At 36.5% G+C, this 25,451-nt stretch overlaps 1 protein-coding gene across 1 annotated transcript; it reads right to left on the bottom strand.

Moving 5' to 3' along the window:
- Positions 1 to 4,063: 4,063 nt before the first annotated feature.
- On the bottom strand, positions 4,064 to 5,002 carry LOC113896278 (olfactory receptor 2G6). The gene has a single exon (XM_027548514.1). It carries the CDS (start codon positions 5,000 to 5,002, stop codon positions 4,064 to 4,066), a length of 939 nt encoding a protein of 312 aa, XP_027404315.1.
- Between the last annotated feature and the right edge of the window lie 20,449 nt (positions 5,003 to 25,451).

Below are 25,451 nucleotides of genomic sequence, written 5' to 3'. Positions count from 1 at the left end.
CATCCTAAAGGAAATCAGTCATGAATATTCAATGGAAGGACTGATGCTGAAGCTGAAGCTCCAATACTTTGGTCACCTGATGTGAAGAAATGACTCATTGGAAAAGACCCTGATGCTGGAAAAGATTGAAGGCAGGAGGAGAAGGGGACTATAGGGATGAGATAGTTGGATGGCATCACTGACTTCAATGGACACAAGTTTGAGCAAACTCCAGGAGTTGGTGATGGACAGGGAAGCCTGGCGTGCTGCAGTCCATGCAGTCACAAAGAGTCGGACACAGCTGAGCAACTGAACTGAACTGAACTGAATTGTGTTCCTACTATGGCTTGCAATTGTAATTATCTTTTATGTTTTATCTGGCTATTGATTATGAGAACTGATAAACATACATTACTATTGTTATTGTGTAACTATTACTCACTTAACAGCTTTGTATCATGATTCAGTTCAGTTCAGTTGCTCAGTTGTGTCTGACTCTTTGCAACTGCATGGACTGCAGCACACCAGGCTGGTCAATAAAAAAATAATAGAACTCTATATCACCAAAACTACCATTTCATAGAAAAACCTGTAATCACTTTTTAAAGTCCAGATGCCTATCAGAATTCTCTTGGAATTTTTTGAAAAATACAAATCCTTAGGTATTACCTTCTTTCTCCAGACTTCCAGATATGTTTCTAATGAGTATTCATGTTTAAAAACAACTGCACTATATGATGATCTTTTACTTTTATCTAGTTTGTTTCACTTTTCCTATTTCACAATCAATAATCCCATTTCATTTTGCTTATGTTCTCCAATCTGTCTCTTTATTTTGATGTTCTTTCTCAAGCCTCTATCAAGTGTAATAGAAAAGCTTCTGTATATATATGTGTGTGTGTGTAATATATATATTTTATAAAACTCAAGAATTTTTGCCTAACTAAATATTTATGACATTTTGATTCCACACGTTTGACTTAGTATGAATAAAATGCTAGATATCTAATTAAAAAATAGATAGGCAACAAGCAACAAAGGTTTACTTTACAGCATAAGGAACCTTAGTTAATATCTTATAATAACCTATGACTGAAAATAATCTCAAAAATAATATACATGTATATGTATAATTGAATCACCTTGCTCTGCACCTGAAACACTGTAAGTCAACTATATTTCAATAAAATATATATATGTTTAAAAGGGCCTTATCAATATATGACAATAAACGTAGACTACAAATGTGAAGAGAAGACTCTTGAGAGTCCCTTGGACTGCAAGGAGATCCAGCCAGTCCATTCTAAAGGAGATCACTCCTGGGTGTTCATTGGAAGGACTGATGCCAAAACTGAAACTCCAATACTTTGGCCACCTCATGCGAAGAGTTGACTCATTGGAAAAGACTCTGATGCTAGGAGGGATTGGGGGCAAGAGGAGAAGGAGACGACAGAGGATGAGACGGCTGGATGGCTTCATCGACTCGATGGACATGAGTATGAGTGAACTCCAGGAGTTGGTGATGGACAAGGAGGCCTGGCGTGCTGCGATTCATGGGGTTGCAAAGAGTCGGACATGACTGAGTGACTGAACTGAACTGAAATGATGCTTACTCCAGTTATTAATCAACAGAAAAACTGTAAGCAAACTATGGAGAAACTTTTGAAAATAAACCATGGCTTTTTTTTGAGATTATTCAATCATTATAGGAAAACTTAGAATATTACAAATTTTAAAATATAGTATAAAATTGTATATTGCAAAATCAATGTAAACATATTAACATAGAAAACCCTGCATTAAATACAGAAAAAATAGTGGCATGTTTTTTCAAATATGTTACATTTTCATCTAAGAATGAGACTTTTTATTAATTTTTCTTTCCATATGTGTTACCACTCTTTATGTTATTTATTGATTTCTTTTTGAAGAGTTATGCCTATTATTTTTTGGTTGTAGAAAATAGTGTATTTCTCTTTATTTCATTCTATCTATACTTTTTATGAATTATATTAGCATTTAAGTAATCATACATAAAAATTTTATTTTTTCCAATAGAAATTTTTTTTCATATTACCTTCAAGTGTTGGTTTTGTTGTTGTTATTTCGTCCTTGCATTTGTTTTTTCTCAGAGTAGTCCTATCTGTTGTTTACTTCCTTTACTTCAAACATTTTTTTCCTCTCATTTTTCAGCTGTTTATCCTTTTTTTTTTTAAGTTCTTTTCCTGAGGTTGGCTGCCAAGTATTTCTTGACAGCTATTCGATTTATTATGGTAGCAACTGTTGCTGTCCTTGAAGATCGTCCATGTGGCTCTTGAAGAGGGGTTCAGTTTGGGGTCATCCTCAAGGCCTCCAACCTAGGTTCCCACACATGCCCTTCAGAATGAGCATCTACAGATATTTCCTGGGAGACCTCTGGCCAGCACTTTGTCGTAGCCCTTACTAAGGATCTCAAGGATGGCATTTCTCTCCTCCACAGGATATTAGAATTTGTAGAGATGTTTCACAGCATAGAGTCTGGGCTCTCCACATGTGGTGATTCAGAGTCCTAAATATCCAGAAAAAAGTTTAACTGTTTTTTGTTTTATTTTTTTAATTTTTTATTAATTGTAAAATTTTGTGTCATAGGGGCTTTATTTTGTTTAAATTTATTTGGATTCTGACATATGTATGTTCTTTCCTGTGTTGTGCTTTTCTGGGTATAAAAAAGTGATGTTTTTTATAAGTATGAGCTTTCCTACGGAACGTCTTCTCTCCTTGGGCATTATAAATGAAAGTGTGCATTTCTAAAAACATGTTCAATTGAATTCCCAACTCTTCCTTCCATTATTGAGTGGGGAACTCACATAAGAAACTTCTAGAAGACAAATTCAGTCAGACCTTTATGATTCTTCTTTCTGTTAAATAGTAGTCATTTTATTTCATATAAAGATGTTAGATAGATGTAAATTGGGCAGAGGTTGTTTGCAGAGGCATTACTGATTCACTCAGAAAATTCTCTACATGTTTTTTTTCCTTTTGGGTGCAGCCATTTTGCCTTCAATCTAGGCTTTGGCAGTAGAAACAGCTCCAAACTTTATCTGTAATATTTATAGACTGACAGCAATATTCTAGTACCAACTGAATTTAAATGAGCCTCAGTTTTCCTCTCTGTAATCATAAGTCTAAGTCACGTATGAATTTGATTTTTTTGTCTTCATTGTTTTCACGGGTTTTTTTTACCTTGAAATTATTATGGAAGATGGAAGTGAACTTAATATGTAGATTAAATTAATCTCTCTCTAGTTGCACAGTTCTCTTAAAATACTGGAGATTCACAAATTGATCAATTCTGCTCTTTTTGAGAGAAAGAGACAGAGAGAATGATACACACTCTGTCACTTTCACTCGACTTCTAATCCCTTTAAAGAAAAGGGGAACAACTCTAAATTATATATGGACTGATCTGTTTAATGAAATATTATTTATTCTATCACTTTTGTAAAATAATAAAGTGAAAATTTGCATCATAAATGTTATCAATGTATCATAATTCTGTTTTATATTTTTTCATAATATAAATGAGCCAGTATAATAAGGCTTGTCCAGTCTCTGGTTTAAGATGACATTGTGGGTAAGTGGTTATATATTATTTCCAAAACGGTCTCTATATTATTAGAGAGAGAGAGAATGCTTCATGTTTTAAGGAAACATATATTATGAGCCAGTTTTACCCAGAGGATTAGATGGATCAAGTTTCAAGAAAACTCAAGAGTACAGGTAAAATTTATTGTAGATTTTAGAGATAAGCAGAGATTTACGAAATAGACCAGTATTCCAGGGTGAAATAATTTGTGTATGAAAGTTGATGGCATAGTGGAGGAAAAGCAAAGAGTTTTCTCTAGATAGAGCATAGAATCTTGGACTTCATGAGAAGAATGTTTGGAAAAAATGAAACACTATTGTGACTCGAGAATATTAGCTTCTTGTAGAGTTCTGTGTCTTTTACTATCTCTTACAGCATTGAATAAGAAAATTGCACTTAGAACAAATAATCCATAAACTACAACTAATCCACTAAAATTATACCTACAGCTCATACCCTTTATGAACTGAAAGCATTTCCCATTACCAGTGTCCTCATGGCCCCTTTCACATCTTTGTTTCTCAGAGTATAGATAATGGGGTTTAAAAGTGGGGTGACTATGGTGTAGAAAAGGGAGACAAACTTTCCCTGGTTTTTGGAGCTACTTTTAGCTGGCTGAAGGTACATGAAAATGATGGTCCCATAGAAAATGATGACCACAAGCAGGTGGGAGGAGCAAGTCCCAAAGACCTTGCTACGCCCTGCTGTTGATTTAATCCTCAACACCGCTCGCGTTATAAAGCCATAGGAGACTAAAATGAGTGACACAGGGACAATTAGAAAGATTACACTGGCCACGAATAGTTCTACTTCATTGAAAGTTGTGTCCACACAGGCCAGTTTTATGAGCACTGGCACCTCACAAAAAATATGGTCCAATTTGCGATGACCACAAAGAGGCAGCTGCACAGTAAGGGAGCACTGAATAAGGGAGGTGATGAGGCCACTGAGCCACGCTGTGCTGGCCAGGGATGCACAAAGCTGAGGATGCACGATGGTTGTGTAGTGCAGAGGCCGGCAGACAGCAGCATAGCGATCATAAGCCATGACCGCTAGGAGAATACACTCAGAGGAACCCAGCCCGGTGGCTACATAGAGCTGGGCCACGCATCCGCCATAGCTCATGTTCTTGTCTTTCTTATTCATGGTAACCAGCAACTGTGGGGCAACACTGGTGGTGAAGCAGATGTCTACACAAGAGAGGTTGCTGAGGAAAAAGTACATTGGAGTGTGGAGTTTGGGGTCCAAGTAAGAAACTAAAATGATGGCAGTGTTTCCCAGTAGGTTTAAAATGTAGAAGAGCAAAATTATAACAAAGAGTATTCTCTCTAGTTGGGGCTGATCAGAAAATCCCAGAAGAAGAAACCCTTTTTCAGAGCTGCTGTTGCTTTCTTCCATTATCTTGCAGCCTTCAATTCATAAAAGGGTTTATACTCTGGAGATAGAAAGTGAGGAGGTGAATATTAGTAAACTGTAATTGTTTCCAATATGATTATTTTTCTCTTACAACATTCAACCATGTTGTGAAAGAATGATAGCAGTTTCCTCAATGTATATTTTTGACAGAAAATACCTCTCCCCATCTGGAATCTGTTTTCTTGAAGCAGATTCCACCCTAATAGGAGGAACTCTAACACAGACACCATCACAATGCCTGATTCTTTTCGTTCTTAATCCAAAAGGGTATCACCTGCTTTACATTCTTCATCTAGCAGAGACATCTCTGTAAATTTAGTAATGTGCATTTGTGAGACTCTATTCTATCAATTCATGGGGTCACAAAGAGTTGGACACGACTGAGCGACTGAACTGACTGATTCTATCAATAGTGGTTGCAGACTCCTGGAAGAGTCTGCTATTGTTTTCTAAAAAAATTATCCAATGGCAGACAAATATGGAGGAGACATTGAGAAAAATAACAGTTATATGTGGAGAGAATATAGGTTAGATGCGAGTAGTGATGACATATCCCAGGCATGGAAAGAAGTTTGAACCAATGTGGCCGAGAAGGGAACTCTAAAGAGGTCGGTGGTCTTGAGAAGAGAGGAAAGAGACTAGATGAGAAAAACAGTAGCATCACCATGACACCCACTAATTTGTTTGGACACTGCCATTGACTTAACACAGAGTTTGAGCTGCGGACATTTTTAACTAAATACCCAGTTAGCAGTCTCTCACACACACATTATTCCATGGTTCCTTCTTCACTTCCCACCTCCTTCTCTTCAATTACAGCCTTCCCAATAATTTTTAACATTTTTTGATTATTGTAGAGTAGCTTACAAGTATTTAGAGATGAGTTAGAGAAGTAGTCTATCTTGTCTCTCTCCTTTATAGCTATTTCCACTTAAATTTTTCATACCTTTTTCTATTAAAATACAATAGTTGAAAAAGTATTTTTTAAATAATTTAATGCTGCTTATATTCACCTAATTGTTTATTATTTCATTTGAAAATGTACTTTAAACACATTGCATTTTAGTATATAATATTTTAATAATAAAAACAAAATTTTAAAATAATATTTACTTATGATATCTTCACTTAAAAATGATTACTGTTAACTGCTTAGTATATCAGAAGAAACAACTTAGTGATATTAAAAAACTTACTTTCATCTCCATACTCCTTGCTCAACACCTGTAAACATTAATAAAAATTTACATATTTATTATTATAATGGGAATAAATATTAAACTGGTGGTAGTCAAATTATAAATTAATAATTTCTTTAAGTAAATACATATCTATTTTTATAATTTTCAATACTTTATGCTGTTTACACTTACTATATATCCAAATCTTGTATTTTTATGTTATATCAAAAGTTTAAAACACATCAAAAATATCTAACTTTCAGAGATTATGTAAGCTTTTATCATGTGAGAAATGTGATTTATTTTATTGTTTACCATTAAAGTTGGTTATAATTTGTTATTATATATATTATATAATGTATATTATTAACATATATATGTTATATATAATATATTATGTTATATAATATATATGTTATATGTGTTATATATAACACATATATGTGTGTTGTTATATAATTATATATTATAATTTGTTGTTATATATAACATAATCTACTGTATTTACATAATTTATAAATATATATACATACATATATATATAATTATATGTGATGCAATGAGGTATGTCATATATGAAACTATACACAATTATATATACCAAATGTTCACAGAATATTGTCTTATCTAAAAAAATCTGTATATTTATTCAAGTTTACAATCTGTGGAGTTTAAGACTTTCTTTAATATAATGTGGAAACAAAATAGAACAAAATCCCTCTGTAGTTAAGGAAAAATATGAAAAATAGTGTTTTTATTTGAACTAGAATAATATAGATGAAAGAAGGGGAAAAAATTGGTCTATAAGCACTTTGCTTACAGTTTTAGTTATTAGTTTTGCTAATAGACTGTGGTGTTGCAGAAGACTTGTGAGAGTCCCTTGACAGCAAGGAGATCCAAACAGTCCATCCTAAAGGAAATGAGTCCTGAATATTCATAGGAAGGACTGATGCTGAAGCTGAAACTCCAATACTTTGGCCACCTGATGGGAAGAACTGACTCATTGGAAAAGCCCCTGATGCTGGGAAAGATTGAAGGCAGGAGGAGAAGGGGACGACAGAGGATGAGATGGTTGGATGGCATCACCGACTCTATGGACATGAGTTTAAGTAAACTCAAGGAGTGGTAATGGACAGGGAAGCCTGGTGTGCTGCAGTCCATGGGGTTGCAAAGAGTCAGACACGACTGAGCAACTGAACTGAACTGAATACAAGAATTTGTTAATTGCTCAGTCATATCTGAGTCTTTGCAACCCCATGGACTGTAGCCCCTCAGGCTTCTCTGTCCATAGAATTCTCCAGACAGGAATACTGGAGTGGGTAGCCCCTTCCTTCTCCAGGGGAACTTCCCAACCCAGGGATCCAACCCAGGTCTCCTGCATTCCAGGCAGATTCTTTACCATTTGAGCTGCCTAGAAAATGTATATGAAAATCAAGACGGTGTGTGTGTGTGTGTGTGTGCGTGCCAAAGTCCCTTTATGATCTTCCCCACCACTTCCCTTCCAATCACTATCATCTAGCACCTGCACCTCTGCCAGAGTTCCCAAACTGAAAATCTTTTGCACTCTTCCCCCAATCACCTCCTTATTTACAGAGGGGAACAAAGTAAAAAATTTCAAATATAAAAAAGGAAATTCTAGTTGCTGGTAAACACTTTGGATAATCTTCTAATCTTAATATTTCTACTGTTATTTTGAAAATATATACTAAACATTTCAAACAATGACTAACATTGTACCTTCATTATCATCAGGAACAAAACAAACAAAACCTCACCAAATTAAATGTAATAAAGAAAAAAGGTACTGACATTCATCAGAACTGTTGCAGAAATCCCAGAATGGGATCAGTAGGCCTTGAAGGGAAGAAGAGGTTATTCAATGTCACTGATGTGGGCAACACCCCCAAAATATCAAAAATAATTTCCCTTTAAATGAAGTTCTTACTATTTTGTAAACAGTTATGCACACGTCTAATGGACAAGGAGGCAGGGAGCAATCAGGAAAAACGTGTAGAGGAAACTCTGGCAAGGGACTGGTAGAGCTATTAAAGTAGCATTATCTAAACTAAGGGAATTATTATCCCAGTCATGGCAAAGGATGAGAAAGTGTTAAGAAGTGCGGTTTAGAGAAGAATGTAGGTGTTCACACAACAAAGGAACAGAAACCAGGAAAGGATTCTCAATGGCTACAACCCCATGGAATCAATCTGATAATGATGCAAGATAATGCAATGTAAACGTGCCAGCAAAGTTGAAAAAACAGTGGCCACAGGGCTAGAAAAGATCAGTTTTTCATTCCAATCCCAAAGAAGGGCATTGCCAAAGAGTGTTCAAACTACATTTTCAAACTAAATTTTCGAACCACAGTTATGCTCATTTCATATGCTAGCAAGGTAATGCTCAAAATGTTTCAAGCTGGGCTTCAACAGCACATGAACAAAGAACTTCCAGATGTACAAGCTGGATTTTCAAAAGGCAGAGGAACCAGAGATCAAATTGCCAACATCCGTTGGATCATAGAAAAAGTTAAGGAATTCCAGAAAAGAAGTCTACTTCTGCTTCCCAACTATGCTAAAGACTTTGACTGTGTGGATCACAACAAACTGTGGAGAATTCTTAAAGAGATGGGAATCCCAGATCACCCTACCTGTGTCCTGAGAAACCTGTATGCAGGTCATAAAGCAACAGTTAGAAACAGACATGGAAAAACAGACTGGTTCAAAATTGGGAAAGGAGTATGTCAAGTCTGTATATTGTCACCCTGCTTATTAAACTTGTATGCAGAGTACATCATGCGAAATGCCGGGCTAGATGGAGCACAAGCTGGAGTCAAGACCGGTGGGAAAAATACCAATAACCTCAGATATGCAGATGATACAACTTTAATGGCAGAAAGCAAAGAGGAAATAAAGAGCCTCCTGATGAAAGTAAAAGAAGAGAGTGAAAAAGCTGGTTTAAACTCAATACTCAAAAAACAAAGATCATGGCATCACGTCCCATCACTTCATGGCAAATAGATGGGGAAACAATGAAAGACTTTATTTTCTTGGGCTTCAAAATCACTGTGGATGGTGACTGCAGCCATGAAATTAAAAGACACTTGCTCCTTGGAAGAAAAGTTATGATAAACCTAGACTATGTAATTAAAAAGCAGAGACATTACTTTGCCAATAAAGAGCCATCTAGTCAAAGCTACAGTTTTTCCAATAGTCATGTATGGATGTGAGAGTTGGACCATAAAGAAGGCTGAGTGCTGAAGAATTGATACTTTCAAACTGTGGTGCTGGAAAAGACTCTTGAGATTCCCTGGGACTGCAAGGAGATCAAACCAGACCGTCCTAAAGGAAGTCAACCCTGAATATTCATTGGAAGGACTGATGCTGAAGCTGAAGCTCCAATACTTTAGCCACCTGATATGAAATGCTGACTCACTGGAAAAGATCCTGATGCTGAGAAAGATTGAAGACAGGAGGAGAAGAAGGTGACAGAGGATGAGACGGTTGGATAGCATCATTGACTCAAAGGACATAAGTGAGAAAATTCAGAGAGATAGTGAAGGACAGGGAAGCTTGGTGTGCTGCAGTCCATGGGGTTGCAAAGAGTTGGACACCACTGAGTGACTGAACAACAGCAACCTTCTTTATGGCTGAAAATTCTCCCTTACCAGAGAGCCAAACCAGCAGCTTCATGCATTTGTGAAGACAAACTGCAGCCCCATATGACTAATATGCACAGTCAGCAGTTCTGCTTGGCTAAGGTTCCTAAATGGTAGTTCAGTCCATTGATGGAGACAAGCCTACAACCCCATCTGACTGCAGAGCAGCTTTCTTCAGAGTTGCAACCCTATTCAAATGCATATCTCAACCTGCAGCCCCATCCAAATGTGTGGTATAGTCAGAGGTATCATCCTACCTGGGACTCCAGTGACCCCACACAATGAAGCACAGCCACTGGAACTATCTGATCACAGAGTTCAGTCTGTACCTCTGTTCACACCCAGAGTACAGCTCTTCTGAAAATAGAGCCCAATCAGTATCATCACCCGGACTTGGAGTATAGCCTGTGGCACCATCTGACAAGGGGTGATTGCAATGGTAACTCTGCATGATCACATAATTTAGCCAGCAGTATTGCCTATTCAAAGAGCTCAGCCTGCAGTCTCATTCATTTGCAGAATCTAGCCTGTGACACTGCCTGGTCAGAAATCACAGCATGCATTCCTGCCTGATTATGTTACCTAATAAGTGGCCCTGCTTGAATACAAAGTCCAGTCAACTGTTATTCCCTATTGCAGGGCCCAGCCAGAGAACCCACTAGAGAATAGTCAGTGGTGTTACCGTCCCAGAAAGCCCAGCCAGAGGCCCTACTTGATAAAGGAGCTCAGTCAGTGGAACCATCAGATCACAGAGGCCAGCCATTAGGTCTTCTCAACTAAAACTTAGGCAGAGGTCCTAGCTGACCTCAAAGTCCAGGCATTAACCCCACTTCATCAGAGACTAGCAGAATGCCCCACTTCCCCATGTATATTACAAACTATCTTGGCTGGAACACCAGGTAGGGATGATTGGGTAAAGGTCTTTTGGTCTTTGCCAAAATGAGCTTGTAAAGAGTGGAAGAGATGCTCAAATATATAGACACCAACATAAATTTACAAGCATCATGAAGACAATAGGAATGGTGGTACTGCCAGTGAAAACCAATAAAACTCTAATGACCAAACCCAAAGAAAGAGAGATCTATGAAATGACTGACAGAGAATTCAGAATAATTATTTTAAATATTTAATGAATTATATGAAAACTATACAACTATATAAAATTAGAAAGAAAAATTAATACATGAACAAAATGAGATCTCAACAAAGGAAAAGAAATATAAACAAAAAGAAATCTTACAGCTGAAGAATACGATGCTTGTCTAAAACATTCAGTAACAGCAGACTTGATCAAGAGGAAGAAATCTTCCCTGAACTTGAAAACAATCCATTTGAAATTACTCATTCAGAGGACAAAGAGGAAAAAGAAAGAAAGAAAAAATGTGACAAAGATCTTATAAGACTTACGAGACATCACATAGGTATACAATATAAACATTTTAGGAGTCTCAGAAGGATAATAGAGTCTATTGAAAGAAATAATGACTGAAAACTCTCAGTTTTGAAGAGGGATACAGACATCCAGGTACAAAAATAACAAAAATTCCCTGACTCAATCTGAAGTGGACTTCTCTGAAACATAATATAATCAAAATTTGAAATTACAACAAAAGATAAAATTTTGAGATCCACAAGAAAAAGAATCATCACATAGAAGGGAATCCCCCATAAGCCTTTTTGTAGGTTTCTCAGCAGGGACCTTGCAGGCCAGGAGAGAATGGGATGATATATTCAAAGTACTGACAGAGAACAAATACCAACCAAGAATATCTGACAAACTGTCCTTTAGAAATAAATGAGAATTAAAAATCCTTTCACATTAAACTGTATGAACCTAAAGAGACACATTTAGCTTTAAAGATAAGTATAAGCTGAAAGTGAAGGGATGGAAAAAGATATTCCATGCAAATATTAACCAAAACACAGCAGAAGTAGCTTTACTTATATCAGGTAAAATAAACACATTGCAATAACTCATAAGAGACAAAAAAGGCATTGTATGATAAACAGAGACAGCTAATCAAGAGGATGAATTGACCATCATATTGTAAATATATATTATCCAACATTGGAGCAGCTAAATATATTAAGCAAATATTAACAGATTTAAAGAGAATAATATACACCAATACAATAATACTATGAGATCCGTACTCCATTTTCAATAATGGAAGCATCATCCAGAGAGAAAATCAATAAGAAAATGTTGGAACTGAACTATATAATTCAGACCAAATGTGCCTAATTTCTCCGTCTCCCTTTCTCTCTCTCTCTCTATCACAGGCACACACAATAGATGCACACACCCACACAAATAGACATACACACAGTGTTTCCTAATTCTAAGGAAAAAATTAAAGACTCAATTATAAATGTATTTTTGCCAGTCTTAGTTTTATAAAATCATAAACACTATGGCAGAAAGCGAAGAGGAACTAAAAAGCCTCTTGATGAAAGTGAAAGAGGAGAGTGAAAAAGTTGGCTTAAAGCTCAACATTCAGAAAACTAAGATCATGGCATCTGGTCCCATCATTTCATGACAAATGGGGAAAGAGTGGAAACAATATCAGACTTTATTTTTGGGGGGCTCCAAAATCATGGCAGATGGTGATTGCAACCATGAAATTAAAAGATGCTTACTCCTTGGAAGGAAAATTATGTCCAACCTAGATAGCATATTCAAAAGCAGAGACATTACTTTGCCAACAAAGGTCCGTCTAGTCAAGGCTATGGTTTTTCCAGTGGTCACGTATGGATGTGAGAGTTGGACTGTAAAGAAAGCTGAGTGCTGAAGAATTGATGCTTTTGAACTGTGATGTTTGAGAAGACTCTTGAGAGTTCCTTGGACTGCAAGGAGAACCAACAGTCCATTCTAAAGGAGATCACTCCTGGGTGTTCATTGGAAGGACTGATGCTAAAGCTGAAACTCCAATACTTTGGCCACTTCATGCAAAGAGTTGACTCATTGGAAAAGACTCTGATGCTGGGAGGGATTGGGGGCAGGAGGAGAAGGGGATGACAGAGGATGAGATGGCTGGATGGCATCACTGACTCGATGGACGTGAGTCTGAGTGAACTCCGGGAGTTGGTGATGGACAGGGAGGCCTGGCGTGCTGTGACACATGGGGTCGCAAAGAGTCAGACACGACTGAGCGACTGAACTGAGCTGAAAATATAGCTTGCTTGAAGTCCTATAGAATGTCGTTTGAACCCATGAATATTTGTTTTTATGTCTGTCCTGTCTTCTGTCTGTGTCTTTGCTCAGGTAAGGGATGTGTTGCTTTACTTCATGGCTGCATTTCCTTCTGTTTGTATTTAAGATAAGTATATAATCAACTTTGATTTGAAAAGAATTCCTAAAAATAATCGTTCTAACTTATACCTATTTTATATTTTGTATGATGTAAAACCCATGTCATTTTCTCAGGACAAATTTTAATAACTACACTTAAAATAGCAATAGTCTATTTCCAAGCATTTCAAGCCCCCATCTCTTCCCACCATTCAAGAACTGATTGTTCCTTAAACTTGATGCTCTAGCTAAAGCTCAGTGCAAAGCCTAGACAAGTGGTCATCAAGTACTAAGGGTGGATGAAAGAATTCTTGGATGCCATAGGTCTTTATTCATCAATCTTAAGGTCCCCAGGTACACTGAAGACTTCATTTTGTTAACTTCACACATTAAGCCTGTCATCTGAAGAGGTGAACATAACAAGCAAACTCAGAATAATAACCAATTTTTGTTTCCCCAAATAGTTTTCTCTGCCATCCCTTAGAGTCTCATGCCATCATAATATTTGATTTTCATGTGATCTACAATTACCAAAAATTTATAATGTGCTAGGCACTGAGTTCAACCCTACAGACTCTGTAATGTTAAAATTTAGATATGGAAACAGATATGGTAACAATATCTTTATACTTTAAAAACTGCTGCAGCAAATAACTACCTGTATACTGTCAAGCCCTTTTTTCTTGTATATTGAGATTGAACACACACAAAAAAAAGTGGTTCTGGTATTGTTTTTCCTTCTCTGGCTTTTAGAGAATATTCATATCCAGGAAAATCAATCAATTGGCTTTAAATCACACCAATTTCTGGAGAAGGAAATGGCAACCCATTCCAGTATTCTTGCCTGGAGAATCCCATGGACAGAGGAGCCTCGCAAGCTACAGTCCATGGGGTTGCAAGAAATCGGACACAACTTGGTGACTAAATCACCACCACCACCATACCAATTTTTGCTATTTTTACCAAATTATACTTTTCAAAATAAAAGAATCATTGTGGTCCAATCTATTTGATCTAGTTCTACCTTGAAATACCATTTGGATAAAATTTGGAAAAGAAAAATTATACTCAGTGCTTCATAGTCTATATGGCCATGAACATGGATTGACTTGCATTGGAGAGAGGTCAAGTTTACAAACATATTTAAATTTTACTATAATTCCTAGATGCAATCAATCAGCAAGTTTACTTCTGGATTTCAGTCCAACATTTTCTTTCTAACACCAATTTTAGAACGATGTGCACAATATCCTATGATTTTTTTCCCTTTAAATGATTTCAATTCACATGGAATATTTTGCAATACCTGATATTGTGGATGATCCCAGCCTCTTCTTGGATGGTCCCTTTGGTTAGAATTTTTGTGTGAATCTAGTTATAAATCTTGCATAATGAAGACAGAAAAAAAAAAGAATTTGATAGGGAAAGTAATGAAAAAGTACCAGCTAAGAAAGAAAAGATAGCAGATGCAGCAGTTTGGATCCTTGACCTGCTTTCCCTGAATGGTTGCCTATTTCAGAGTCAGGAGATTAAAACCACAGAGTAACAATAAGTTATATTTTGAATCTAAAACAAGTCTGATAGGAAATGGAAGCGAACAGATTCTCCCCTTAGGGATAAAGTGCCTAAATTTAGGGTATGGCTTGTTTATATTGGCAATACCACTGGGACTATGATCTCAACCCACCAATTAAACTTAGAGAGATTCAATGGAGACTTATGGTCCTGAGAATGCTTCCTCTGGGAAAAAAATTTATACCATCCAATTGACCTAAATATGCACAACACAATTCCAATGGACAGCACATATATAATTAAACTTATGTATCTGGGCTTATATTTTTAATGTTTAATAAAAAATAATCAGAACTTCTATTAATCTCCAATAAAAAAATTTTTTATTGATTTTTAATTAAATAAATAAAAATAATAAAACATAAGAAAAATCAACATTTGGAAGGAAGAACAATAAACTCCAGATAAAGAAAAATACATTTCAAAAAATTAAAAATAATATAGAGTCAAGATTTTAAAAAGGAGCTACTTATTTTGTTAAGGTCTGTGATATTTAACTATTTTCTTTCAGTTGATGAAAGACATTTAGAAGTTTTTTTTTAATACAGAATTAATGTGTCTTTACAGAATAACTATGTACACATCATAGACATAATTTTTGTGAAGATTCTAAATAAAAATATATAGAGTATTTCTTTTACAAAGAAGAATGCAAAAATACACAATGCAGAAAGGATAGCCTCTTTATTAAATTCTATTGGAAAAACTGGACAACTATGTGCAAAAGAATCAAACTGAACTACTTTTTCACACCATGTACAAAATAAATTCAAAGTAGATTAAAGATGTAAATGTAAGACCTGAAATACAATTTCTAGAAGAAAACATAGGCATCTGTCTTAGTAACACTTTTTTTTTTTCTTTAGTGTCTCAGGCAAGGGAAACAAAAGCAAAAATAAGCAAATAGGACTACAGCAAACTAGAAGGCTTTTGCACACTGAAGAAAACTATCAGCAAAATAAGAGGCTACCCGGCGTCCCTTGTGGCTCAGTTGGTGAAGAATCTGCCTGCAATTCAGGAGAACTGGGTGTGATCCCTGGGTTGGGAAGATCCCCTGGAGAAGGGAAAGGCTACCCACTCCAGTATTCTGGTCTGGAGAATTCCATGGACTGTATAGTCCACAGGGTCACAAAGAGACGGGACACAACTGAGCGACTTTTATTTTCACTTAATGAATGACTGAAAAGTGAAAGTGTTAGTTGCTCAGTACTATCTGACTCTTTGCGACTCCATGGGCTATAACCCACCAGGCTCCTCTGTCCATGGAATTCTCTAGGCAAGAATACTGGAGTGGTTAGTCATTTCTATCTCCAGGTGATCTTCCTGACCCAGGGATGGAACCTGGGTCTCCTGAATTGCAGGAAGATTTTTTACCATCTGAGCTGGCAGGGAAGCCCTAATGAATGACTGAAAGTGAAGGTGAAGTCCCTCAGTCGTGTCCGACTCTTTTCGACCCCATGGACTGTTCTACCAGGCCTCTCCGTCCATGGGATTTTCCAGGCAAGAATACTGGAGTGGGTTGCCATTTCCTTCTACAGATGAATGACTGAAGACATTTGCAAATGATAGATCTGATCAGGAATAATGTGCAAAATATACAAAGAACTCATACAATTCAGCATTAAACAAACAAAAATGGGCAGAGGAACTGAATACATTATTTTTTCAAAGAAGATATGCAGATGGCCAATAGGCACACAAAAAGATTCTCAGCATCACTAATCTTCAGGAAATGCAAATCAAAATGTTAGTGAGGTAGCACTTCACACCTGTCAGAATGGCTTTTATTAAAAAACAATAAATAACAAGTATTGAGGAAGTTGTGGAAAAAAGTAAACTCATCCACTGTTGATGGGAGTATAAATTGGTCTGGTCATTATGAAAAACAGTATGGAAATTTCTCAAAAAATTAAAAGTAGAACTACCATATTATCCACCAATTCCACTCCTGGGATTCTAAGAAAACCAAAACACTAATTCAAGAAGATATATGCATTCTCTGTGTTCATTGAAGTAGTATGAAGCATTTAGAATGGCCAAGATATGGAAACAACACAAACAGGGGTAACCAATAGAAAAACAGATAAAGAAGATGTGAGATATATCTCACAGTTAGAGATATTATTCAACCATAAAAAAGAATAAAATCTTGTCATTTGTGACAACATGGATGAACTTAGAGTATATTATGTTAAGTGAAATAAGTCAGATATAGAAAGACAAATACTTCATTTTTTCGCTTATAGGTGGAAATACAAGTAAACAAATACAATAAACAGAAGCAGAGTCACAGATACAGAGAACAAACAGATTATTGCCAGTGAGGAGTTAGGGGAGGAAAAAAATAGGTTAGGGAGACTAAGAGATATAAACTTCCAGTTGCAAAGTAAGTCAAGTGCTTAGTGTGGGGAAAATAGTCAATAGTAATATAATATTTTTATATAGTGGCATATTTTAACTAGACTTATTATAAAGATCATTTTGAAATTTACAGAAATACCAAATCATGTCCTGTGACAGAAACTTAACATAATGTTGTAGGCTAGTTACACTTCAAAAACAAACAAACAAGGTTATAGATAAATCAGAATAGTAGTTACCAGAGGTAGCAAGGTGAAATCGGATGAAAACAGCTGAAAGTTGTAAACTTAGAGTTATAGTATAAATAAGTACTGGGGATATATTATATAGCATGTAAATATAGTTAACACTGTTGTATGTTATATATGAAACTGCTTAAGAGTATAAATTTTAAATGTTTTCAACACAAGAAAAAATTTTTCTATTTCTTTAATTTTGCATGTATATGAGATGATGGATGTTCACTAAACTTACCATGATAATCATGTCATGACTGATGTAAGTCAGATCATTATGCTGCACACCTTCAACTGACATAGTGCTGTATGTCAGTTATATCTCAATAAAACTGAAAGGGGAAATAGAATAAAAAACAAACAAACAGAAGAAATCAAAACTCCTTCAATGCCAACATATACATCATTCAAGCAATTTTGTTTCCTCCAACCAAAAAATAGATAAATAAATAATAGCTCACTATAGAGTGAGCACTGACCCTGCATTTATTTCAATAGTATAAATTCTTATGTCTAGATTTTACAGGCTTAAAGAGATAGAAAGCCAGTTAGCAAATCAAATATCACAGTAGTGTGTGGTATAGATATGACAAAGATGTTTACATGAGGAAGAACTTGAGAGATAACAAATAAAATGACTAACAATAGTAAATGACCAGTATTAAATATTTTTCAGTGATATGTTTCAAATACCAATGTATTTAGCTAAATTTTTTTTTTTAATACCACTTGCCAAGTACAGCAGGAATGGTCAAAAACACAGACAGACTCTAATTTCATGGAATTAACCATGAGATCAATTAATTCATATCAGTTGAATAACCATATAGTTTATTAACATACAATACATTTTATTAGTTTCAAAAGGATACATAAAGCTAGGGTAACTGATTACAGTATTTAATGTAAAAAAAAATTTTTATAAAATAAATACTTAAGATCATTATAGAAATTAACCTGAGTCATCCAGGAGAGGAGCTGAGGAATCTCGAAGATCGTAAGTACGATTATGCTAGGTTTGGGTACTAAAGAAATATCAAAGCAAGGGAAATCCCACAAGGAAACATGTAACAAAGAACATGTAATTTCTAGAGTTTCTCTCAAATAGTTTATGTTTTCTGGAAGGTCAGAGAATCAAAATTAGCAAGAATTTTGTGTGTGTGTGTGTGTGTGTGTGTGTGTGTGTGTTTAATTTAAATTTATTTATTTTAATTGGAGGCTAATTACTTTACAATATTGTATTGGTTTTGCCATACACTTACTTTTTTAGCTAAAGCAATAATAGGATTAGTGTATTAATAGAAAATACAATATTACACCTCTCAACTCTGTTGAACAAAGTCGTGGATATGTGAAATGTCTTGGCCCATGAAATATGAGTAGGGTTAATATGTGGACCTTCCAAGAAGAGGACTGAAGAAGGCATCTTGTGGTTCAGTACTTTTTTCTTCTCTATATCTACAACCAGCAATATTCTACAGAGATGCTCTTCCTAAAAGATAAATATGAAATAAAGCCAAAATCAACTGGAAGTGGTCATGAACTACAAGCAGGAATCAATACTTGCATCTATAAACTACTAAATATTTGACATTGCTTTCTTTTAGCACATCATAGTCTGCTGCTGCTGCTGCTAAGTCGCTTCAGTCGTGTACGACTCTGTGCGACCCCATGGACTGCAGCCTACCCGGCTTCTCCATCCATGGGATTCTCCAGGCAAGAACACTGGAGTGGGTTGCCATTTCCTTCTCCACATCATAGTCTAGTCTCCTTTAACTGGTACACACCATCATTTTCCTAGCTCAGGCCCGATCCTCAAAATTAGTTGTTTCCTTAAATAACTTAAAGAGTTGCAGTTTGTAATTTCAGGAAAACAAAAGCTCCAATGGTGGGGGGGACACTTATTGATCATATGTTCCAGTAATTTATGCCATTTATACTCATGTAAATGTATTTAAATTCAATCCTAGTAGACAACATCCTCTCCCACAATACTTTATTTTAGTGTAGCCCAACTTCACATTCTTGCTTACAATCAATTGAACAGATCTTGAGTAGACTCTTATGTAGTTAAGTTTGTACCAATGAAAGAGAAAAATTGAAATAATCATTAAATGAAATACAAATTTTAAAATTGCAATGCAACAGCATTACTATAAGAGGAATTCTTTGTAACGGAAGAGTGTATTCAAAAGCCAGAACGAATTATTCACACACATTTCTTTAAAAGGCTAACCAATTACAATGCAATGTACTCATTCCATTAAAGTTCTCTTACCTGATTAGCAGATAATTGGCATTTGGAAAGAAGGTTCCTTACATAATTGGCCTTAAAAAAAAAAATGAGAGAAAGTAAAGATTCAAAAAAAAAAACCACTTTGAGGTGAGTTTGAAAATTTTTGAAGCAATTATTCCCATCAGTTAAATTCAGTTCAGTTGCTCAGTTATGTCCCACTCTTTGCGACCCCATCAAACGCAGCACACCAGGCCTCCCTGTCCATCATCAACTCCCGGAGTTTACTCAAACTCACGTCCATCGAGTCGATGATGCCATCCAGCCATCTCATCCTCTGTCATCCCCTTCTCCTCCTGCCCCCAATCCCTCCCAGCATCAGAGTCTTTTCCAATGAGTCAACTCTTTGCATGAGGTGGCCAAAGTACTGGAGTTTCAGCTTTAGCATCAGTCCTTCCAAAGAACACCCAGGAGTGATCTCCTTTAGAATGGACTGGCTGGATCTCCTTGCAGTCCAAGGGACTCTCAAGAGTCTTCTCCAACACCACAGTTCAAAAGCATCAATTCTTCAGTGCTCAGCTTTCTTCCCAGTCCAACTCTCACATCCATAGGAGCATTTAAAATCTAGTTATATTATAGTTAGAGAGTACATAGGTGAGTAATTAGAGATTATATACGTAGCATTTGATATAGCACAAGGATGGGAGTTTGGAGGGTGAAAATAAATTATCTAGGATTTTATGGAAGAATATAGGATTTTGGCATTTAATCTTGATGATTTATATGACAATGAACAAAAGAGTGACATTATTGGTTTACATGGGTTTGAAAAGACTCACTGTGGAAAATGTGTTGAAAATATGCTATAGGGTAGTAAAGGAGAAACTAAGAAGACAGTGGTAGAGAAGCTAAGATAATCAAAATAAAGATAAACATATCTTGACCAGGAATAGAAAATTGAAGAAGATGAAAAGGTATCAAATTTCAGTATGACTGAGTCAACAAGTTTTGCTTAAGGGTAGGAGTTATAAAATAATGGGTCATAATAAACTTTTTCTTTGAATTGTCTGACAGAAAGAAACTATTTGAGCAACAGAAAGTAATTTTTTGAAGAATGGAAAGATTAAGATATTGCATTACCCTATTTAGTTTTAGAAACTATTCAGATATCTAAATGTCAATATTTAGAAAGCAATTATACCTATGAGTCAAGTTTAAGGATGAGTCTGGACTAGAATTATTTGTTACTGAGAATTACCAGACTGTAGGTGCTAGGTAAAGCAAGGTGAGTGGATGAAAGGGAAGAAAATAAAACATAACATTTCTATCCTGATAGGATTTTTAATTAAAGGGAGAAAATATAACAGTAAAGAAAAAGAAAAGTATTACTAAAGTGAGGTCATTGTTGTCAAGATCAAAACTGGATCTAGGGTAAATGTGTAGGGTTTGTGCCTCTGGAAAAACATGGGCACCTCCTCCATATTAAAAATATATAGTTAAAATGCATTTGGCTTCCCTAGTAGCTCAGCTGGTAAAGAATCCTCACGTAATGCGGAAGACTGGGGTTCAATCTCTGGGTTGGGAAGGTGCCCTGGAAAAGGGAAAGGCTACCCACTCCAGTATTCTGGCCTGGAGAATTCTATGGACTGTATATATATATATATATATATATATATAAAATATATAGTTAAAATGCATAGGCTCAAATGGTGGATAAGGGGAAATCTGTTTGAAGTTATATTCTCAAAGAACTTCACACACTTCTCAGAGAATTAAGATTTAAGGTAAACAGCACAGAAGAAAAATGAGGAAGGTGATTTGAGAACTTTAAGAAAACAGAATTCAGTATGAAACAGTCATATAAAAGACAGTAACAGAGCATACATTTGGGAATATAGTATAATTTCCAGGTAGCATGGAAGTCACACCTAATGGTAATGAATATGAAGGGAAAAGTCACCATCTTTGTGCTTTTCCTCAGTCATTAAGTGTATAAGTGCTAGTATGGAGTATGTAAAGAGCTGTATTTAACCAGAGAGTGATCCGAAGAAATAAATGTGAAGAAAAAATAAGGGGGAAAGAAAAGGGGATGGGAGTTGGAGGGATATAAAAGCCAAAAATGGACAATGGAATTTAAGCTGGATCAGGAGAAACGTGAGTAAATGTTGACAGTGAATATAGTTTTCAGACAAATTAAATTGATTTATATTAATGAGGGTTAAGAAGTTTGAGACTTGAGTGTGAAGTCCCATCCCTCTCATTGGCGTTTAACTTTCCCATAACTGGCTTCTTTCAGCAAGGATATATAACTATTTTACTGTGGGGTTGTTTCGGCTGCAGGGACATTTTGCTTCCAAATGTAGATAAGTCTGTGGAAATCCATTACTGCAAGTATTCCTCAGCAAATGATGCACAGAGGGTAGTAGAACTTCTTCACCTTGTGTTAATACTACAATACTGGGATATTTCACACAGTGTCCAGAGGCCTCCCCCAACCCCCGCCACAATGGAACTAAGTTGGCGTTTACATTGGAGGACACAGAACACTTCCTGGACCTTTATTAAGGAGGCAAACGAAGGCCAGGTGATAATAGGAGTCTAGTCCCCATATTCCCACTGTGTTTTTTTTTTCTTTTTTTATTTACCACAAAGTATTCAATGTAATTCACTGCATATACATTTTTGATCATGTTTTTCTTATGAAAGTAGTCATAAAACAAACATGATCAAAAATACATATTAATTTATAATTATAATTTATTTTAATTGGAGAATAATTACTTTACAATATTGTAATGGTTTTTGTCATACATCAACATGAATTGGCCACAGATATATATGTGTCCCCCAATCTTGAATCTGCCCCCATGTCCCTCCCCACCCTATCCCTCTGGTTTGTCCCAGAGCATGAGATTTGGGTGCCCTGCTTCATGCATTGAACTTGCGTTGGTCGTCTATTTTACATATGATTATGTACATGTTTCAATACTATTCTCTCAAATAATCCCACTCTCGCCTTTTCCAGCCAAGTCCAAAAGTCTGTTTTTACATCTGTGTCTCCTTTGTTATCCTGCATATAGGATTATTCAGACTTAAATTGAAGAAAGTAGGGGAAACCATTGAACCATTAAGGTATGACCTAAATCAAATCTCTTACCATTATACAGTGGAAGTAACAAATAGATTCAAGAGATTAGATCTGATAGAGTGCCTGAAGAACTATGGACAGAGGTTTGTGACATTGTACAGGAGGCAGTGATCAAGACTATCCCCAAGAAAAAGAAATGCAAAAAGGCAAAATAGCTGTCTGAGAAGGCCTTACAAATAACTGAGAAAAGAAGAGAAGCAAAAGGCAAAGCAGAAAAGGGAAGATATACCCATCTGAATGCAGAGTTCCAAAGAAGAGCAAGGAGAGATAAGAAAGCCTTCCTCAGTGATCAGTGCAAAGAGATAGAGGAAAACAATAGAATGGGAAAGACTAGAGATCTCTTCAAGAAAATTAGTGAACTGACTGACTGACTGATTGACTGAAGGGAACATTTCATGCAAAGATGGACTCAATAAAGGACAGAAATGGTAGGTACCTAACAGAAGCAGAAGATATTAAGAAAATGTGGCAAGAATACACAGAAGAAATGTACAAAAAAGATCTTCATGACCCAGATAACCATGATAGTGTGATCACTCACCTAGAGCCAGACAGCCTGGAATGTGACATCAAGTGGGCCTTAGGAAGCATCACTACAAACAAAGCTAGTGGAGGTGATGGAATTCCAGTTGAGCTATTTCAAACCCTAAAAGATGATGCTATGAAAGTGCTGCACTCAATATGCCAGCAAGTTGGAAAAACTCAGCAGGGGCCACAGGACTGGAAAAGTTCAGTTTTCATTCCAAGCCCAAAGAGGCAATGCCAAAGAATGTTCAAACTACCACATAAATGCACTCATCTCACACTGGTGGGCTGCCGTCTATGGGGTCACACAGTGTTGGACACAACTGAAGTGACTTAGCAGCAGCAGCAGAGCACACTCTAGCAAAGTAATGCTAAAAATTCTCCAAGCAAGGCTTCAACAGTACATGAACCGAGAACTTGCAGATATTCAAGCTGGATTTAGAAAAGTCTGAGAAACCAGAGATCAAATTGCCAACATCCATTGGATCATAGAAAAAGAAAGGGAGGTACAGAAAAACATCTACTTCTGCTTCATTGACTTTGCCAAAGCCTTTGACTGTGTGGATCAGAACAAACAGTGGAAAATTCTTCAAGACATGGGAATACCAGACCACCTTACCTGCCTCCTGAGAAATCTGTATGCAGGTCAAGAAGTAACAGTTAAAACCAGACATGGAACAATCGACTGGTTCAAAATTGGGAAAGGAGTACATCAAGACTGTATATTGTCACCCGCTTATTTAACTTCTATACAAGAGTACATCAGTGTGAAATGCTGGGCTGGAGGAAGCACAAGCTGGAATCAAGATTGCCGGGAGAAATATCAATAACCTCAGATATGCAGATGACACCACCCTTATGGCAGAAAGAGAAGAGAAACTAAAGAGCCTCTTGATGAATGTGAAAGAGGAGAGTGAAAAAGCTGGCTTAAAATCCCACATTTAAAACACTAAGATCATGACATCAAGTCCTGTCACTTCATGGCAAATAGATGGGAAAACAACAGAATCAGTGACAGGCTTTCTTTTCTTGGCCTCCAGTATCACTGCAGATGGTGACTGCAGCCATGAAATGAAAAGTTTCTTGCTCCTTGGAAGAAAAGCTATGACCAACCTAGACAGCACATTAAGAACCAGAGACATCAAAAAAAAAAAAAGAACCAGAGACATCACTTTACTGACAAAGGTACATCTTGTCAAAGCTATGGTTTTTCCAGTAATCATATATGGGTGTGAGGGTTGGACTATAAAGAAAGCTGAGTGCAGAAGAATTTATGCTTTTGAACTGTGGTATTAGAGAAGACTCTTGAGAGTCCCTTGGACTGCAAAAGATCCAACTAGTCCATCCTAAAGGAAATAGTCCTGAATCTTCATTGGAAGGACTGATGCTGAAGCTGAAACTTCAATATTTTGGCCACCTGATGCAAAGAACTGACTCCCTGGAAAAGACTGATTCTGGGAAAGATTGAAGGCAGGAGGAAAAGGGGACGACAGAGGATGAGATGGTTGGATGGCATCACTGAGTCAATGGACATGAGTTAGAGCATGCTCCAGGGAGTTGGTGACAGACAGGGAAGCCTGGCAGGCTGTAGTCCATGGGGTCACAAAGAGTCAGACACGACTGAGTGACTGAACTGAACTGATATATGTACCACAGCTTCTTTACCCATTCAACTGTCAGTGGACATCTAGGTTGCTTCCACGTCCTGGCTATTGCAAATAATGCTACAGTGAACATTGAGGTTGTGTGTCTTTTTCAATTTCAGTTTCCTCAGAGTATATGACTAGTAGTGGGATTTCTTGTTCATTTGGTAGTTTTATTCCTAGTTTTTGAAGGAATCTCCATTGTGGCTATATCAATGTACCTTCCCACCAACAATGCAACAGGATTCCCTTTCTCCACATCCTCTCCAGCACTTGTTTATGGCTTTTTTGATGATGGCCATTTCAATCTTTATTCCCTGGACCTTGTGGTCCTGGCTATGGGAATATTCATGCCTTATAATGGATGATGATTGAGAGCTTATACAGCCTCACCAAAAATTGCCCTTACCCTGCAATGTATTGTCACCAAGAGACACTGATTCTCAGTCCTCAAAATTCCATTCCACTGTTTTATCAGACCAGCTGCTTCAGGATCACTGTAAAAAGGGAAGGACCTGTGAATTCAGGAGCAGCTGCTCACTGCCACACTTCATTTCCTGTTCAATGAGTCCCTTCTCCAGA

This window comes from Bos indicus x Bos taurus, chromosome 7 (genome assembly GCF_003369695.1).
Source record: "Bos indicus x Bos taurus breed Angus x Brahman F1 hybrid chromosome 7, Bos_hybrid_MaternalHap_v2.0, whole genome shotgun sequence".
NCBI lineage: Eukaryota > Metazoa > Chordata > Mammalia > Artiodactyla > Bovidae > Bos > Bos indicus x Bos taurus.
The sequence above is the reverse complement of the archived record's forward strand: the minus strand, read 5'-3'. Positions and strand labels throughout refer to the sequence as shown.

Bases quoted from the DNA above. Each gene is read 5' to 3' on its own strand.
- LOC113896278 (XM_027548514.1), bottom strand. From the start codon at position 5,002: ATGGAAGAAAGCAACAGCAGCTCTGAAAAAGGGTTTCTTCTTCTGGGA.